At 44.1% G+C, this 20,360-nt stretch overlaps 1 protein-coding gene across 3 annotated transcripts in view; it reads right to left on the reverse strand.

Moving 5' to 3' along the window:
* LOC127670645 (zinc finger protein 709-like) overlaps positions 1 to 19,827 on the reverse strand; it is a 32,513-nt gene extending 12,686 nt beyond the window's left edge. Inside the window, exons 1-2 of one of the 3 annotated variants that reach the window (XM_052165105.1) lie at positions 4,255 to 4,542; positions 3,541 to 3,645 (exon numbers count right to left, since the gene is read on the reverse strand). In XM_052165105.1, coding sequence (XP_052021065.1) covers positions 3,541 to 3,645; positions 4,255 to 4,527 — 378 coding nt within the window. In that variant the 5' untranslated portion in view covers positions 4,528 to 4,542. Of the gene's footprint in view, positions 1 to 3,540; positions 3,646 to 4,254; positions 4,543 to 19,680 lie in introns of those variants that run through there. The other 2 variants (XM_052165108.1, XM_052165107.1) reach the window with 2 other exon arrangements.
* Positions 19,828 to 20,360: the final 533 nt, after the last annotated feature.

Raw genomic sequence — 20,360 nt, forward strand, 5'->3', positions numbered from 1 at the left:
AGGAAACATTGGCCTCTGATGCCTAAATTACTATAACTGTGACTAACAATTTCATTTAGTATTATTTTAGTATTACACTAGGTTTTGGTTTGGGAAAGTAACTGTTTAATAATAGTTAGTCTTAAGAGACAATTCGACAGAGCACCTCTTTAGAGTCACAATGAGGGGACAATCTAGATCAGGTTCACATTTGGGTGCACCTATGGACAACTGTCTTGATTATATTATCCGAGGCAGGAAGACCCATCCACAGTAGGTGGCACCAACTCCTAGGCAGGAGTTTCAAGACCTCATAAGTGTAGAGAAGGGGTTGAGCACAAGTAAACATGAATATATTCATCCTCCCTCTGCTTGAAGTTCTCGTCCTGCTTTCCCCTCAAGAGATTGCTACCTGCAACTGTTAGCAGACTAAGCCTTTCATTCCCTAAAGTTGCTTTTATCAGGGTATTTTACCACAGCATCAGAAAGGAAACTAAGAATTTAGTAACAATCCTGATAGTTGCCAAAACTGGTTAATCTCTTTCATTTCTTAAGTGAGTTAAACTGCAATTAAACAGACTGCCCATCTGTCACTAGTTTTGTCTAGGGCTCCTAATTTTGCATGCTTTTTTAAAGATTTATTTATCTGTTTATTTATTTATTTATTTCATGTATATGAGTACACTGCGGCTGTCTTCAGACACACCAGAAGAGAGCATCAGATCCCATTACAGATGGTTGTGAACCACCATGTGGTTGCTGGGAATTGAACTCAGGACCTCTAGAAGAGCAGTCAGTGCTCTTAACCATTGAGCCATCTCTCCAGCCCTAATTTAGCATGTTTTAAAAAAACAAAAAATTAAACCCAGGTACACTGGCACACACCTGCAGAGGCAGGCAAATTTAAGTCCAAAGCCAGCACGGTCTACAGAGACCCTGTCTTAACAGCCCCACTCCCAAACAGTACCACCATTACCAAAAGACTATCAATGGATCAGTGGTTTCTCCTGAAGAAACCATGACAAACTGAATAGTCAGAATTAAACATAACACCAGCTGGAAGACCAAAATGATAGTTTTTCTCAAACACTGTTGATTCCTTGACTCTCCTTTTCCCTTGAAAGTCCTAAGTGTCTCTAAGTTAACTAGGGAAACTGATTTAGATCAGCGTTCGAGGCTGGTAATGGGAGCAGCTCTCTGTAGTTATTTTTCTCCTGCTGTGTATCATCAGGCTTGTCCTGGACATTTATGATAATGTAAGGAAGCACAAGACACTAAGTGTTGAACCGTTCTGCATCTTCCTGACTGATCCGGAAACAGGATATATATTGAGGTATCACCATAAACTTATGAAAAATCCTAACGCTAAAAAGATGGCTCAGCTTTTAAGAGTACTAGCCTGGTTCTTCCACAGGAACCTGGTTCAATCCCTAATGCCTACTTGGCAGCTCATAACTGTAATTCCACCTCTAGGGGATCGGACACCCTCCCAGGAATACATATAGGCAAAGCACCAATGCACTTAAATTAAATAATAAAATAATTTAAAAAGTTATTATAAATCCTGGAGTAGTCACCCTGACACTTGCACCCTAGAGAAAGGGGGAGGGGGAGAGGGAGATGGAAAGGGAGAATGAGAGGGAGAGGGAGAGAGACAGAAAGGGGGAGAGAGACAGAGACTCTTAATTTTGGCACCTTTACGATGAGGCACTGAGAATCCCTAAACTCAAGGCAGCACACTGGAAAAGCTGGATACTAAATCAAAGTTTTAAGTAACACATAGTAAAGGAGAGAGAAATGAAATATTTCAACAGAATCAAAAGTTCATCTTACAAAAACTTATGCCACCAAGCACAAACTATATTCCGGAGAGCCTAAAATAATAAATGCCTATACTATAAAGGAAGATAGCTGAAAAATAAGTCGTTCCGTAATAGGAAGCCAGAGAAAGGAGAAATAAATCAAGCACGGGGAAAATAACAATTAGAGAATAACAGTGCAAACAGGCATCAGGAGACAACCAATCACTCTAAAGCTTCGCTTTTCAAAACTGTTTAGTCTACAGCCGTGGTCTTAGAGAGATGACTGGTCAGATTACAGGACAGCCTACAGCCATCCCACCCTGAGAGAGCACAGCGCTCAGGCTCTAGCTGATCCGCAAACTAGGCAGGATTGTGCCTGCTCCGTACTTGGATGAGAGGATTATACAGGGCCATCATTAGCACGAACATTAAAAGAACCATAAAGGCATAGTATGAACAACTCCAGGCCACATGTTTAGTAACTTAGAAGAAATGAACAAATTCTCTGAAAGGCAGAGAGATGGCCAGTACGAACAGGCCTATATGAGCTAAAGAAACGAAATCACTAACTCAAAAATAAACAAACAAACAAACAAACAAACAAAAAGACGAGATTCAAATTATTTCAATCACCAACTTTTTAAGAATTAAGATATGACATTAATTCAGTAAAACAGCCTCTAAACTGGCAAACAAATCCTGGTTCAAAAATTGAGACAACATTACCATAACACGAAAACAACACAGGCGCTAAAAAAAAAGAAAAGAACAATAGTAACTAAAGAATGCCCAATGCAAAACCTCTCAGCAAACATTAGTAATCCAAAGTTTCAAGTGTATTTCTAAACTAATTAAAATGAGGCGGTGTGGTTACACATGCCTGCAATCCCAGCACTTGGCGCGCTGAAACCACACTGCTGTGAGTTTGAAGCCAGCCTGGGCTGCAGAATAAAAGCCAATCTGAAACCAAAGTACAAAGCAAATCATGCTGGAAGCACTGCAGATACAGAAAGTCAGTTCGAACTTCAAAACAGACTGTGGACAAAGCTGCACGGTAGAACCCACGCCGAGCGCTGTGCAAGCAGCTGTTCTAATTTCCATCAATAAAAATTTAAAAATGTAATCCACCAAACTGACAGAAGAACCATGTCATCATACAAAAAAAAAATAGAAAGGAAAAAAAAACCTTATATTGCCAAAAATGGAAAAGTATTACTGAAAAATGTTAAAAAAAAAAAACAAAAAAAAACCAAAAACTGAAAACAGTAAAGTTGACTAAGAAGAACCAACAAGAATTCAGGAAACTCGGAACTTGCAGAACTGCAAGATTAATATACAAACTGTATGTGTATCAACAGAAGAACGTTTGGATGTAAAATTAAAGCTGCCACACAGCTTACATTGCAAAGATAAGGTGAGACATATTTGCATATTAATGTAATTAATGTCTGTACACAAAAACTATATATTTCTAATGTAAAAACAATCAGGGAACTTAGTAAGTGGAGAGATTTCCATGGTTTTGGAAAGAAGCCTCAAAGTTATGAGTTATCATTTTGATCTACAAATTCAACACATCCCAGTATAAATTCGCACAATTTATGCTAAAAATAACAGAAAGTTGATCTAAACATTATCTGACGATAGATACTCAGAATCGGGTACAATTCTTGACTACTACCACAAAGTCTTGGTTCCTTTCCTAGAAAAACATAACACACACACACACACACACAAAAGGGGACATATAGTCACACACCCTTAATCCCAGCACTCTGGAGGTGGGTTTAGGTAGCGGGATCAGAAGTTCAAGGTCTTCCTCAGCTAAGAGAAAGTTTGAGGCCAACCTGGGAAACACGAGATCCTGTCTCAAAAAAGAAAAAGAAAAAAGTTAACACAATACTGAAGCATTAACAGTACACTACGTGACTTTAAGACTTCCAATAACGCTGCAATAATCAAAGTAGTACAGTATTTCAAAAATAAGAAATAACAATTTAGAAAGCCAGAAGCAAACCCAAAAAATGTCGTAAGTAGTTTAACAAACCAGTAACACAAACACGTATATAAACAAAATATTGGGTAGACTTTACAACTTTCGCAAAACTAACTTAAATCGGATCCTACACATTAGCAGGAAACATAAATATCAGAACTTCTATAACTCGAAGAAACTATAGACTACCTTCACTTAGCAACTGGCCCTCCCTCCGGACAAAAAGAACATAGGCTCCGAGGGCTCGCACAGCTGCGACGTCACCAACCCCAGCGTCCCCAGCGCTGGGCGGAGCCTCCTTGCTCTGCGCAGAAGCGGCCGAGAGGCGGGGCTGCCCAGAAGCCGCTGGTCCCCGGCCTAGGTGGCTTCGCGGGATGTCAGCCCCGCCCCAGTCCCAAAGAGTGCCTGTCACCCCGGCTCCCGAGGCTCAGCCGCCGCCCCAACCCCCCCCTCTGGGGACAGCGGCCCCTCGCTCACCATGGCGCAGGTTCCGAGCTCGCCCACGCTCTCCTCAGAGCGCGTCGTACCAGTGCTAAAAGCGGGGCCCACTCGTACCCCGTCCGCCACTGAGAACCCACACACAACACTGCAAAGAAAACCCGCCTCCCCGCCGCCTGCCAGAGATCCTGATTGGACAGCACGCCTAATACTCTGATTGGCTAGCGAGGAGGTCTGAGTGATGGACGCAGCTCCCTTAGGAAGAAAGCCCAGTTCAAAAAAACAAAAAGAAAAAAGACAGGGCCGGTGCATTTAAGAACTTGCCCTTGCTTCTTATGCTCCTTGCCTTGCCTCCTGGTCACAGGGTCTCTAGTATTAGCATAACTCGTTACACAATGTCCAACGAGTGATCTTTGCCTCAGCTGGATCAGCGCACCCAAAGTCCCATTAAAACAGGTCCTGAGGTCCTCTAAGGATCAACAATTTCAGTAAAGCAACCTAGGATTGCTCAACAATAGTAGCACGTGCCACACCTGGTATTGTAGGCAAAGCCTTCATACTGACACTAAAGAGGTAGGGCTGGGAGGATTAGCAGCAGTTCAAGACTAGCCTGGGTTACATCAGACTGTCAATAAGTGAAACCAGCCAAGAGAGAAAAAAAGGGGGTGGGGAGGAGAAATGGAATTTAGAAAAAATAGTAGAGATTAGATCAGCAGTTTGTGAAATACCTAATCCAACAATAATAAACCCCTCAGGGAAAAAAAAATCCAGAAACAGCACTAATGATGTTTAAAACCCAAAAGTTGAGTTTTTTAAAAGATTTTTGTATTTGTATGTGTAGAATAACATATCCCCCGCAGCCACAGTGGCAGGCTGTTTTGAGTACTGAGAACTAAACACTCCAGCATATGGAAGAACAGCAATCTCTGAATGATCTATCCAAGTCCTTAAAGTTGATTTTTTTAAGCTAAACATGACTGAAAATTTGACTTATACAAGGAGAGGAGACTCAACTAAATTCAGACGTGAGAGGACAGCTAGGTGTGGTGGTTTAGTCCTGTAATCCCAGCACTGGGAGGCTGTATTGGGAAGACTGAACGTTCAAGGAATGGGGTCTGGCAGCATAGCTCCGAGGTTAAAAGTATTGGTTGCTCTTCCAGAGGGCCAGGGTTCCATCCACAGCACAGCTCACAACTGTCTAACTCCAGTCCCACAGAATTCAAACACCCTTTTCTGGTGTCCAAGATCACTGCATGCAAATGGTACGCAGACATAAACAGGCAAAACACCCTTACACATAAAAGTAATAATAATGAAACATTTAAAAAGTTCAAAACACAAGAGGGCTACTTGAATGAGACTGGGTTCAAGGCCATCCAGGACAAATTAACAAGCTCTTGTCTCAAAATTAAAACATGTTTTAAAAATTAAAAGGCTGGGGGACTGAAGATGAAATAAATACACCTAAAAATGTTTAAAACAGAACAACAACAAACAAACAAACAAAACCAAAGCTAGTCTAAGTAGTATGAAACTATAATCCCAGAACTCTGGAAGGGAGGCAGATATTGAAGTTCTAGACAGCCAGATCTACATAGCAAGTTCCAGGACAGACAGAAACCCCAGTTTGAAAGAAAGAAAGAAAGAAAGAAAGAAAGAAAGAAAGAAAGAAAGAAAGAAAGAAAGAAAGAAAGAAAGAAAGAAAGAAAGAAAGAAAGAAAGAAAGAAAGAAAGAAGGAAAGTGAGAGACAGAGACAGAGAGGAAGGAAGGAAGGAAAGAAGGAAGAAAGGAAGGAAGGAAGGAAGGAGGAGGAAGAGAAGGGTTGGAGAGACAGCTCAGCAGTTAAGAGCACTGACTGCTCTTCCAGAGGTCCTGAGTTCAATTCCCAACAACCACATGGTGTCTCACAACCATTTGTAATGGGATTCCATGCTCTCATCTGGTGTGTCTAAAGATAGCTACAGTGTGCCCATATAAATAAAATAAATAAATCTTGAAAGAAAGAAAGAAAGAAAGAAAGAAAGAAAGAAAGAAAGAAAGAAAGAAAGAAAGAAAGAAAGAAAGAAAGAAAGAGAAGGAAGGAAGGAAGGAAGGAAGGAAGGAAGGAAGGAAGGAAGGAAGGAAGGAAGGAAGAAAGGAAGGAAGGAAGGAAGGTGAAAAGGCTTAGCCATAGAATGCTTGTCTAGCATGTGAGAAAGCCTAGGCCGACTCTCCAGTCCCACTACAACAAAAATGAATGCATTACAGAAGCAGAATAGATTAGAAGAGAACAGAACTACAGCACACTAAATAACCTAGATGTGATCAACAGATTTCTACTGTAACTCAATCAAGAAAAATTAGAAATTCTCATTAGAAAAACATACCCAATGAAAAGATGGAATCTATCATCAAAACCCTCCTACAACTAACTATATGGTAAAATCTTATCACGTTTTTAAGGAAGACTTAAGAGACCTTCTACAAGCTCTTACAAACAACTGAAAGCTAAGTACCTTTCAATTCATTCCCTGAGTTCACTATCTGGCCCAAAGCCAGACAGGAAAAGAAAGCTACAGAGAATTGACCCTGAATGTATAAATCTTTAACAAAATACTAAAAAAAGAATGTTCAGCATGTAAAACAATTATAAATGAAGTCTTTATTTCCAGGATGTAAGTGGCTTACCATAAAGGCATTTGCTGTGCTATACCATGTTAGTCAAAGGAAGAACACATTATGGGATGGACTCTACTGTTATACAGCAATAATAAGTCTTGCTTTCATGATAAAAAATGGGCACAGACTCTCTTTGAAATGGGAAATGCTGGGGTACATTAAGACACATATATAGTCAGTTCTTGAATTAGGGAGGCTGAGCCAGAAGAATCAAAAGTTCCATTTGACTATGGACCACTGAGTGAGACCTTATCTCAAAGAAGCAAAAGTATAAAAACATTGTTGGGACACAAAGGTCTTTTTGCCCACAGATCCCTAGGGAAGTCAGGAATGTTAAACATTCAGTAGTGTCTCCCCAGTGGTGGAGATAAAACAAAATACCTGCATTCCACCCAGAAAGCTGATAGTGGAGGTTGTTAATGACCTTTTTGCTTTCTTTAGAGGCACACCTCACCCGAAATGTTTGTAAGATGGAACCAAACTGAAGCCATTTTGAATAAAACTTCCATTGTGAATAGGGGTCAAATAAAGCTTAAGTTCCCAAGACCTCCCTGGGTAACTGACACCCTGTATGGCAGAAAGAGACAAGTACCTGGGTAAAAGACATCCTGTCTAGCAAGTTTAAACAAATGCTAACATTGTGCCCAGAAAACTTCCTGAACCACAAAAGACCACCAAGGAGCCAATTATGATGTAACCTCACTAGGGTCTCTTCATTATAAACTCCAGCTTGGGCTCCCTGTCAACCCTGACACAGCAAGATGGGAAGGTGAAGCCCCAGCCTGGTTTCAGGCAAGCATTTATTGAAGCAAGCAAACAAGCAAGGAGTTTCTAGCCTGACACAACATTTGATTGCGGGGCCATTATGGAAACCAAATCATAAACTTAACATCTGCTTTTCTCCTGATTGGTGGTTGTTAGGAGGTGACGTGCCAGAGGCAGGCCTGTAACCTGGAGATATAGATTTGTTTGGGAATGACCTGGAAGCTGGTGCTAGGTGCCTGTTTGTTAGTTATCTTGAGTTCAATCTTCGGTCAAGTTCTCCAAGATGGAGTCTGAATCCAAAAGATCTGGTCTTCTACTAGACAAGTCAACCTGTCACAGTTGAATTGGAACAGAAGTATACCACAAAGACATGTTCCTAAGGAAGACACCTATCCCTGAATCGGGATTAGTGGGAATATGTAATTGTGACTTGGCACAGATGTTTGTGTATTTCTGTAGAGTGATTTTAATCCAGCAACCAGGCTACTCTGGCTGGACTACAGGCACACCCTTAGTACACACCTTTAATCCCAAAAAGTTAGTTGGGAGAAGGAAGCAGTGAGTTTGTGAGTTTAGTGTAGGACAACAGAGGCAGTTACAGCCAGAGAATGAGAAGAAGCCAGATTAGAACATATTGCCAAACTTAGTGTGAAGCCAAGCAGAGCACTTTGGTCAGAACTGAGAGAAGCAGTTTGAATCAGTCAGCTTGGAGAGGAGTTGAAGCCAGACAGCTGAGTTGAACCAGTTAGTGAGAGTTCAGAAAGAGCAAACACGGTGGGCTTATTCAGCAGCAAGTCTCAGAGGCTGAAAAAAGGCTAGGCCCAGAAAAGATTGCACAGAGGCTAGAAGCTTCCAGGACTAGGCTAGATTAGCAGATTCCGGCTTCAAAACTCCATGATATTGTGTCTCGTGATCTCAGTTCAGCTCCCCACTCTGTTCTGTGTCCAAGATTGATCAGTAGAAACCAGAGTGCAGTAAATTTTTCTCGTCTGCTTAAATAGTTACAAGATAAATGTTTGAAGATGCAGTCAGCTCCCGGAGTCTGTGCTGTTGTCCCTGCCTGATGAGTTTTTGCTGCCTAATTCAAATAAAGATATTGCTTTGCTAGACTGTCATTGCTTTGGATTTTTTTTTTTTGACCCTAGCAGTTACCAGACTCTCCTTCCCCAGTCTTTAGCTCCCAGTTAACAGACCCCATCCTCAGAGTAGATGTCACATACACTTTATGACCTGCTGACCTATATACTATCTCAGTCAGAGACCACACTAGATTCTAGGTCTTTTAGCTACAGAGTCTATCTTCATAGTCACATATGCTTTGTAAAGGCATTTCTAAGCTTTATTGTTGCATGGAAAACTAGAATAGAATGATTGTTGCTTGGAAAATTTCCCCCAAATTCTACTGTTTGATATTCTATTACTATTTGTTATATTTTGTATATGCTTGGTCCAGGGAGTGGCACTATTAGAAGGTGTGGCTCTGCTGGAGTAGGTGTGGCCTTGCTGGGGTAGGTGTGTCACTGTGGGTGTGGGCTTTAAGACCTTCTCCCTAGCTGCCTGGAAGCTAGTATTCTGCTAGCAGCCTTCAGATGAAGATGTAGAACTCTCAGCTCCATCTGCACCATGCCTGCCTGGACACTGCTATGCTCCAGCCTTGGCATTAATGGACTGAACCTCTGAACCTGTAAGCCAGCCCCAATTAAATATTGTCCCTTATAAGAGTTGCCTTGGCATGGAGTCTATTCACAGCAGTAAAACCCTAAGACACTACTCTATAATTATAACTGTTGGTACCAAGACCTGCAAGGCCTGTGATGTCATACAGGCAACAATTAAAACTATAGGCCTGTTGCCAAGGCAACAGCTGCCATATACCCAAAATTCAATGACCCACCTTTACCTGTAATTTACGTCATCACCCGCATATAACTGGGCAGCGTTTCTCCCCCACTCTCTTTCTCTCTCTTTCTTTCCTTCCTTCTTCCCGCCCGTTACCCCTTTCCCCATCTTAAATAAAGTCCCACATGGAACTGTTTGGCCTGGTGTATCTCATTTGTGGCCCACATCTTCACCGAATTCCCCGCAGACAGGTGACCTGTGCAATGGTGTAGGCAGACAGACCTGCGTAGAAAAACCAACATTTTGGCAAGCCATCCAGGAGATCCTGCCTACAACTGCTACGAACAGGACTGCAGACATCCCTGCCGTGACCACCGCCACTACTGGCCCCCACCATCGCTTCTGCTACACTGCCACCACAGTCTTAGTCACTGCCGCTGCTAGTGAACTTTTGCAACCTGGGACTCACAGGCTTCATCACGTGAGCTGTGCGCTACAGCTTGCCACGTGGGTTGTTTCTGGGCCACCCAACCAAACAGTTCCACACTCCCAGCTATCAGATTACACATCTTTAACAAACAGCGGCTTATCAGTAAGTTGCTTCGGTTGGCTGGAGGGAATCTTAATTGCGGAAGTGACCTGGCCAACCTTTTCTAGAGCTAAGATTTGCCTCTCCAGCTAACATTCATGATAGGACATTTAACCCCCGGGTGTACCCTAATCCGGAAGTGACCCTAAAATCCCCCATTGGCTTTTACAGCTGCAGACAAAGTCCTGGCCCAGGAGGGGCACTTCCTCTGTAGTTCTGAGAACGCCTCAGCTCCTCAAGGCCTTCTCGATGGCCTAGGCCCTTTAGCTTAGCTACATTTTGTTGTTGTTACTCTTCCAGGATGCTGGACTTGTATCTAACAACATTCCTACTTTCCCACCCACCCAATGAGCAATAAATTGTCTTCATCGGTACCTCCAGGAACCCCACTGGGATGTCTTCTGGAAAATCTCAAGTCTCTGAAACTAACGCACAATTTGGAGTGGTCAAAACTAATAAACCTGTGTAATAAGGTCAGGACTCAATATATAATTCCAAATGACCACCTAATGGCACTCTAGACCCAATTTTTAAGGATCTTAATACATACTGTCAGCAATCCGGTAAATGGGACCAAGTTTTATATGTTCAGGCTTTTATCTATCTCCGCTCTAAGTCCTCCCTCTGCGTTGCCTGCTCCCCATCTCAGCTTCTCCTAGCCATGAAACCTACCCACCCTCTGCTAGATGGTGCTACAAGCCACCACCCACCTGCACCAGGTCTTTTGGGACTGCAAAATCCCAAACTGCAGCCTCGCTCCCTTCTCACCAGGTCCCAGAGTCTACCAACCTGACCTCCCCAGATCCCTCCTCTCCCTCTGTGCCAGCTACAGGTCACTCCAAACGCCGTGAACTGGCGCAAACCTTTCCCCTCTGATTACAAGTTCTAAGGCTACAGCTAAATCCCCAAGTTCTTCTCCTCCGAGGACACCTGACCCAGCGCCAGTCCTTCCTCTGAGGGAAGTTGCTGGAATTGATGGTCTGGTTAGAGTACATGTTCCTTTCTCGTTGAGCGAACTTTCTCAAATAGAAAGTAGACTGGGTTCTTATACTTCTAATTCCTCTAACTTTATTAAAGAGTTTCAGTACATTACTCAATCTTACAGCTTGACTTTCCATGATGTTCATATGATTCTTACTAACAATTTACTTCCTAATGAACGCAAGTGAGTTTGGGAAGAGGCAAAAAACGCATGCAGACGAAATTCACCAGACAGACAGAAGCTATCCAACTGGATCTGAGACAGTGCCTGACCAGGACCCTCAACGGAATTACAATTCCACAGGTGTTATTTTAGCCAGAGACAGGTTTGTTACATGCCTTCTGGCTGGTCTCAGAAAGGCAGCCTTAAAGCCAATAAATTTTGAAAAACTTCAAGAGGTTGTCCAGGACAAACAGGAAAACCCATCTCAGCTTTTAGAACGCCTCACGAAGGCTTTACTACAATACACTAATCTAGACCCCGAGAATCCTGAAGGTAAGCAACTTTTAATGACTTATTTCTTTTCCCAGAGCTACCCCGACATAAGAGCTAAACTTAGGCGCTTGGAGAGGGGGCCCCTAACTCCACAGGCAGAAGTCTTGGCACTGGCCTTCAAGGTATACCATGGGAGAGATGAAAAAGCCCGAAAACAAAAGTACCACATGCTGGCAAAAGCTGTCTGACCAGCTCCAGCTACTACCCCGGGCCCCTGGCCTTCCGAGGCTCAGGTACCACCAGCTCCCTGCTATAGATGTGGTCAACAAGGTCACTGGGCAAAGGCTTGTCCCAACCCCCGCAAACCAAGAGGACCATGTCCTAGGTGTCATCGTGAGGGACATTGAGCTGTTGATTACCCTCCTGTCACGCAGAACAGAGGGCCATCCCATCCAGAAACCCCTCCAACTGACCTCCTAGGCTTGGTTATGGACAAATGAAGGGGCCGGAGCTCCCTTGACCTGACCTCGCCCATCACCAGCAGGGAGTCCCAGGTAACTATCGTGGTATGTGGGAGGCCCATCTCTTTCCTTTCGGATACTGGGGCCACTTACTTGGTCCTGGTGGAATTCTGGGGTCCCACCTCACCCTCACGTCTTCCCATAGTCGGGATAATAGGACAACCTTACCTTCCTCATCAGACCCCACCACTTAGCTGCACTTTTAGAAATATACCCTTCACCCATTCCTTTTTAGTAGTGCCAACTTCTCCTGTTCCCTTATTAGGAAGAGATCTTTTAGTTAAGTTGGGGGCTTCAATTTCTTTTGCTCCCCCCACTTGCCTGAACCCAAGCTCACCAGCAGTTCCCCTACTTCTCCTTCTAGCCAGTCAACCTACTAACACTAACATGTTATTTCCTCTACCAGCTTCTCAGGTGGACCCCAGAGTTTGGGACATCCAGAACCCCTCTGTTGCTAGACATCATTCTCCTGTTGTAATCCAGTTACTGGACCCTACCAGGTATATCACCCAAGCTCAATACCCTCTCTCTCTCCAGAGCCTCAGGGGACTTAAGCCTATCATTTCTGACCTCTTAAGGAAAAAAACTCCTTCATCCCACTTCTTCTCCTTTCAATACCCCTATACTCGCAGTTAAGAAACCCAATGGTACCTATCACCTGGTTCAAGACCTCAGGCGCATTAATGCTGCAATGGTTCCTCTCCATCCAGTCGTAGCTAATCCTTACACACTTCTTTCTACTATCCCCTCAGGAACTTCTCATTTCTCAGTCCTAGATCTAAAGGACGCATTTTTCTCTAGTCCTCTTGATACCCAGTCACAGAACATATTTGCCTTTACCTGGACGGACCCTGACACCCACTTTTCTACCCAACTTACCTGGACTGTTTTACCTCAGGGATTCTGAGACAGCCCATACCTATTTGACCAGACTCTGGCTTCTGACTTACTCTCTTTATCTCTCCCTAGATGTAAAATTCTTCTTTATGTAGATGCCGTCCTTGTCTGCAGCCCATCTCTAGAGATTAGCCAAGCAGACACCTCTGTTCCTCTAAATTTCTTTTCCAGTGGAGGTAACAGCTATTGAGATTGTCCACTGCAGATCCCACCAGATGGATGACTCTATTGTATCAAGGGAAACAACTGAGCTGATGAGGCACCTAGAGCTGCGGCCCTTAGAGGGCTAAACTCATCTCACCTTCCCCAAGACATCCTTACATTACAACCCACATCTCTACCTCCACCCCCTGACACTCGCCAAACTCTATCCTATCTTCACCAACTCTTTCATCCTAACAGCCAAGCATTATCTTCTTTTGTTAAGACCCACTTACAGCCTACTCCTGAAGACTTAAATTTCTTCAAATCTATCACTGCTTCTTGTAAAATCTGTCAGATGTCAGATTCCAACTTGAGATATAGTTGTACCACTTTCCCTACCCATTACGCTAGAGGTTCCCTTTCTGGAACTGACTGGCAACTTGTCTTTACCCATATGCCTACGGTCTAGCATGCCAAGTACCTCCTGTTCTTGGTGGACACCTTCTTGGGGTGAGTAGAAGCCTTTCCCACCACTAACAAAAGGGCTCAGACAGTCTCTGATCTCCTCCTCCAAGAGATCATACCCGATTTGGTGTTCCAGCCTCCCTTCAGTCAGACAATGGTCCTGAATTTACTTCCCAGATCTCTGAGTCTATCTAAGGCCTTAAACATCCCTTGGCATTTTCACATTCCCTACCATCCTCAATCTTCAGGTAAGGTAGAAAGAACTAACCGCTCTTTAAAAACCACTCTTGCTAACCTGTCACAGGAACTTCACCTTGACTGGGTAAAACTCCTACCTCGGGCTCTTTTCAGGCTACGAGCTCTCCCCAAGCGACCTCTTCTGATCTCACCCTTTGAACTTATGTATGGACGTCCAGTTTTAACTCCTGGTCTCTCACCTAAATGCTCTCCCCTCCCAGACCACCTACTCACCCCACTGCTTTGCCACCTTCGCTCTCTCCTATGAGACTTTGCTGACCACCACCTACCGCGGCCACAGACTGTCTCCTGTCCACTTACCTGTCAACATTGGAGACCAAGTCCTCTTATCCCCTCCAAATCATCGGCCCTCACCCCTCTCTCCCAAATGGCAGGGCCCTTTTTAAAGTGATTCTCATGACCCCTACAGCCGCTAAACTAGAAGGATTTCCTCATTGGGTCCATCTATCTCACCTTAAACCTTTCATCCCCCCACCTAAAGATAACTCTTCTTCATACACGTCAACCCTGACAGGACCGTGCTCTATTAAGCTCCGGAGGACATTGAAAACATTCACCTTGTCCCCAATTCCAGAACAGGAGACTCCACTCCAGCAGCCGAGCTTGACCTCATTGGATTAGACATGTGTTTCTTGTCCTACCCCTGCTGTTCTTCATTTCCATCCAGGGCAGTCCTTGCATCTGGAGATTCGAGGTTCAAGAAACCCCCACAGATAACAGTCTTTCCAAATAGGGTCAGGAAACTGCTCCATAGACGGATGCCAGGAACCGATCCAAATCACGATCATCCCTGTATGTGTTATCACATCTAAGTATTATGATCTCTATACTTGCTTTCTCTTTGACCAGACAGAAATTATTGTAAAAAATGGCCAGACGAATATGGGGGCTGCCCATATTGGTCTTGTCAGATACATATGCTAGGATCACGGGTCAATCATTTCTTCTATCAACACAGCAAGACACTTTTCTTCTACATACAAGACCCATGGGATTCCAGGTGGGAGATAGGAGTTGTTGGTAAGCTCTATCGTAAAAATCAGCCCAGTTCCCCAGTAAGTACCACCCATATTCAGAGAAAATATGTCTCAATCGCCCAACCCCTAGATATTGGAAAAGTAGGGGAGATAATTAAACACTCCTCTGAGGTCCTTGATTCTTTGACAGCAACCCTCATTTACTAACTTGTCATTTCGCCTATTGCTTCAAACCTTGACCTCAGCATACCAGCTCCTTAATGTCACCAGGCCTGGTCGCTTTAAAGATTGTTGGTTATGTGTACCCCCCAGGAATTGACTCAAAACTGTCACTTACAGCTTCTCCAGTGATATATCATCTCTGCCACAATGCCCTGCAATCCAGAACACGTCAATTCTTTGTGGCACTCAAGTATATCATCACCTACCTGCCAGCTGGTCAGGAGTTTGCACGTTGGTACTCCTTTTCCCTGAGCTGGGAGTAATCCAGGAAAATGAGCCCCTGCCAATCCCAGTTGTAGATATGATAGCTGCTCGACAGGAGAGGGCAGTTCAGATCGTGCCACTCTTAGTCGCTACAGGAATAGCCATAGGTGTTGGTACTGGTGTGGCAGGAATAACGACTTCTCTGGCCCAATACAATACATTCACTTCCCAGTTTAAAAGCAGTCTCCAGGGAATGACTGAAACTGTGCTAACTATCCAGAAGCAGATCGATTCTTTGGCAGCCGTGGTGCTTCAGAACCGACGGGGCCAAGATGTCCTGACAGCTGAAAAAGGTGATCTTTGCCTGTTCCTCCAAGAAGAATGCTGTTTCTATGTCAACCAATCCAGAATAATGAGAAACAAAATCCAGAAACTTCAGTCAGACATAAAGAACTTCAGAGATCGTGAGACCTCTAGTTCTGGCATTTTTGAAAACCCTATATGGAAGTGGATACTCCTTTTGTAACGCCTTTTCTAGTCATCTTCCTGGTGTTATTGTTTGTTCCCTGCCTAATTAATCTTGTTTCTACATTCCTCCAACGGCAAATGCAAAAAATTTCTAACCAAACTATTAATCAGCTTCTGTTGCAGAATTACCAGCCGCTGCCCACGGAAGAGGCCCTGTCCCCAAATGTACCTGATGCCAACATGTACCAAGTGGACCCTGATGATGAAAGTCAGCTACACCCCGAAATTGACAACACCTCTAGACAGCAGGAAGTAGTTTAAGAGACACAGTGCCCTCACTCCTTTTCATCATCGGGTCCTCCCCTCCCACCCCCCCACCCCCGTTTTCTTTTCCTTTTATTTTTAATGGAAAAAATGCAGGAATGTTGGTACCGAGACCTGTGAGGCCTGTGACGTCATATAGGCAACAATTAGAACTATAGGCCTGTTGCCAAGGCAACAGCCACCATATACCCAGAATTCAATGGTCCACCTTTACCTGTAATTTACATCATCACCCGTATATAACTGGGCAGCGTTTCTCCCCCGCTCTCTTTCCCTCTCTTTCTTTCCTTCCTTCTTCCCACCCGCTACCCCTTTCCCCATCTTAAATAAAGTCCTACGTGGAACTGTTTGGCCTGGTGTGTCTCATTGCGGCCCACGTCTCCACCGCATCCCCACGGCCCATGCGGCGGGCAGACAGGTGACCTGTGCTGCGGTGTAGGCAGATGGCCCTGCGTAGAAAAACCAACAATAACCACTTGGCATCAGACTCCCTAAAGTTTGATCCAGGTTGACAAAGTTAATTTGAATTGAGTTTTCATTCTCACGTCTTCCAGGCTAGCTTCTCTGCGAATTCGCCTCCTCGAATGCTACTATGGCATTATGAATGTATTTAATGATTACTGACTTATGTCCTTAAAAATACTGAAGTAGCAAATCAAGGTGTGCATATATTGCCATAAAATGCACAGGGATATAATGTAATTGTCTTGGATTTTTAAAAAATAAAATAAAACCAGATGAATAAGAACAAACTGGTGAAAGTTGTATTAACAGAAACTAACAAAAACAAAAGACCCAGAAAAAAAAATAAACAGAACATCAGTGAGCTTTATAAGAAGGGCAAGTGGTAACTGGATTTCTTGAAAGGCAGTAGTAGAAAAACAACTAAATAATGTTGCCAAATTTTTCAAATTAAGTTGAAAGTATAAACCCAGTGCTCTCAATCAATCTATCTATCTATCCATCCAGCCATCTATCTAATTATATCTTGCTTACTTGGATGCACTCAAAGAGCATTAAAGAAATATATATATATATATATATATATATATATATATATATATATACCAAAGCCCTCTATCACCAATTCATCATAAAGCAAAGGAAAAGAAAACTTTATATAGAGAAGAGGAGAAATGGAGGCACCTACTTCAGAGACATGAAATGCAAATGTAAACATGCTTATCAAAAACAGTTTGGGCTGGAGAGACGGCTCAGCAGTTAAGAGCACTTGACACTCTCCCAGAAGACATGGGTTGAGTTCCCAGCACCCACACAGCTGACAACCTCCTGTAACTTCAGCTCTAAGTGAGTCAGGGCCCTCTTCTGGCCTGCTCAGTCACAAGATAAATACATGGATGCAGGCAAAATACTCATACACTTAAAAGAAATAAATCTAAAAATACAAATCAGAAGATAGTGGAACATCATCCTTACAGATCTGAAAGAACGAAAGTATCAACTGAGAATTCAACTCTCATGAAGGAAAAATTAAGATTTTATTCAGACAGTGTATAAACCAAGATTCTCCAAAGCGATATAAAACTAATAGAATGAAGATATATGCATGTATAAAGGGAATTTATTAGAGTAGTTTACAGGCTGTAATTAATCTCTATACTCCAACAATGGCAATCTCCCAAAGGAATGGCCAAGAATCTGGTAGTTATTCAGTCTCCTGTGTCCTCCACCAGCCATTGGGGGGCGGCAAGGAGGGGTGGCAGCGGGGGTGAGGGGGCGTGGGGGGTGTTCTGAGCCTGCGGGCTAGCCAAGGTCTCTCAGCCTTTAAAGTTCTGGCCCTTTGTTCTCCAAAGAACAATGCAGCTTCCGTTGTATTACCTGGGAGCACTGCTAGCCAACACCTGATGCTAGCTCCTGGGGCGGAGCGCTGGGATCAAGGGGAAGTCTTCTGATCAGCCACACCCACAGTTTCCTGAATCAAGCAGGTTACCGCTGAGCAGTGTGGAGCAGTGGAGCCAGCACCCCAGGGCAGACTTTTGACTCTGGGAGGAGGGGTCTCACCCCGAAAGCTTAAATTGTGAGAGCCCAAATAAAGTTTGAGTCTTGAGTAAGAAATCACGTCTTGACTCCATGTGTTTCCCTTGTCACCCTGTTTCCTATCCCAGCTCTTCTTCCAGAGAACCCGGTAAACCGTTGGTGTGAAGCCACCACGGGCGGCTGCAGTCCACAAGGCTGGACGACTCAGTTGGTCTTTCGTCTACACTGAAATTCCAGAATGACTGGAAGTTAACACTCTTATGTGTTCCTGATAGGTAGGCAGTATTTTAAGAACACATCACATGGCTGGGTGTGCTATTATATACCTTTAATCCTATCCCCAACTCTACTACCTCAGGAAGAGGCAGAAGGATCTCTCTGGGTTCAAGGTTAGCCTGGTCTGCATAGCAGATTCCAGGGCAGCCAAAGAGGTAAGAGCAACCCGTACCACCAAAAAATGTGTGTGTGTGTGTGTGTGTGAGAGAGAGAGAGAGAGAGAGAGAGAGAGAGATACTCATATATTATGTGTGTATATATATGTATAATACTTATATAATATGTAATATATAATATATATTAGAATGGACTGATAGAGGTAGAGTGTGGATCTGGGAAGAGACAGGTGAGGGGGTGAATATGATCGAAATATATGAAATTCTCAAAGACTGAAAACAGTAAAAGTCAAACAAAGCATTACAGAACATTCCTGAGAAGATTCCATTATTCCACCATCAAGGTAAAGCATGCTGAACTACTGCACTGTCTGGACACTGAGTTTTGCCCACATTTAGAAAACCCATAAAGTAACACTGCAGAGTACCAAATATCTATCTCCAAGGCCTTGACCACAATCTCAAAAGCTAGAGGCATGGGGGAGCATGAGGGAAACTGCTTTTTAAAAGAGGAAAAGTGATTTTTCCCAGTAGTTGTAAAAGCCTGAAAAAGTTTTCCCCTTTTTCCTTCTTAACCCTTTCCCAGCCAGCCATAGAGTAAAAGTTTGAGTAGAAAAATGAGTCACATTTCAGAAAACAGAATTCCCCACTGGAGAGCAGACATATTCTACACAAATGCAGAAAACCTGATATCCTGAGAAGAAGTCACTTGTTCCCTATATCAAATAGGTCACGAGGCCCAATCTATCTTAATGCTGAAGCCAAAACCACTGACTGCGAAGTACACGGTTTGCAGAGCTGTGGCCACCACCCTCTGTAGCTTTGTGCAGGGCCCGACACAGGCTGCAGCTGCACAAAGGGCAGAGAACTTGATCAGCAATTTTTTCTCCACGGCTGGCCACGGAGAAGGCTGAAGACTTAATCCTCTTTACTGGAACTACGACAGACTTCCTGAAGTTCCGGCCAGGAAAGTGGCCGACCTGACCAGGAACAGAGTCAAGAGACCGCTAAAACGGGAACAGCATAGTTCTAAGGAAGGGGGCTTCAGAAGATCATCTTCACTCGAGCCTGGAAATCTTTCAGAAGGGACGCTCAGGGGCAGGAAAAGATGCCAGGGGACCCAAGGGGAAAGGAGACCGAGAGCAAAGGAGGAGTCGAGTAGACAGCAGAGGGAGCTGCTGGGGAGGGTCCAGATCGCGGTGTCCCGGCGCCAAAGACAGAGTTGCCCCATCTGTCCTGCGGCTACGCAACGCGCAGCCGCAGACAAGGACCCCAGCAGGGATCTGGCTGCTCGAAGAGCAAGCACCCAGTCTCCCAGCTCCTCACCGAATGCGCGGGGGCTCATCCACTTGCCAGCACCTACACCGCCCGCCTGAGAACGCCACTGCTGACAACGCAGTCGGGTGAAGGGCGGAGCCGCGGAGAGCTGTGAAGATTCGGGAGTAGGAGGACCTTCCGGAGCCTGAGCGTTATCACTGGCTCTCCAAGCAAGTAGAGTTTCAATTCTCTTGGAACCAGGCTCAGGCCGCCACTAGGAGGCTGGGGAAGTGGGCGGGGAGACTCTAATCTGAGTCCTACAGGAGTCCATGCCAGTGGACTTTGTTGAATCCTAGTAAACCTGCCTCAGCCTTCCAAGTGATTACTGGCCCGTGTCACCCTGCCTGGCATAGGTGGCTTTATTCTCAATTTTAATGAATCTCTAGAATGGAGGGATAAAAAAGAGCGGCTACACATAACTATAGTAGAAAAAAAAATCTCTTATCTCTGTAAGCCTGGGTTTCCCCATCTGTCAGATGCTACTCCCGTATTCCTTCGATGGGGTCATAACAGAGCCAATCAATCAATCAAAGGATCAGTCACCAACATGATCAAATGTGGCTCATAGTGGGAAGTCAGAGGAGTTTAAGGCATGAGATATGCATTAAATGAAAGCCTTCTTCTGTCACTGAAGTTGGAACCAGAGCCTCTGTCTTGACTACCCTAATGAAACAGCCTCTGCCTCTCAT

The sequence above is a fragment of the Apodemus sylvaticus genome, chromosome 1, assembly GCF_947179515.1.
Source record: "Apodemus sylvaticus chromosome 1, mApoSyl1.1, whole genome shotgun sequence".
Taxonomy (NCBI): domain Eukaryota; kingdom Metazoa; phylum Chordata; class Mammalia; order Rodentia; family Muridae; genus Apodemus; species Apodemus sylvaticus.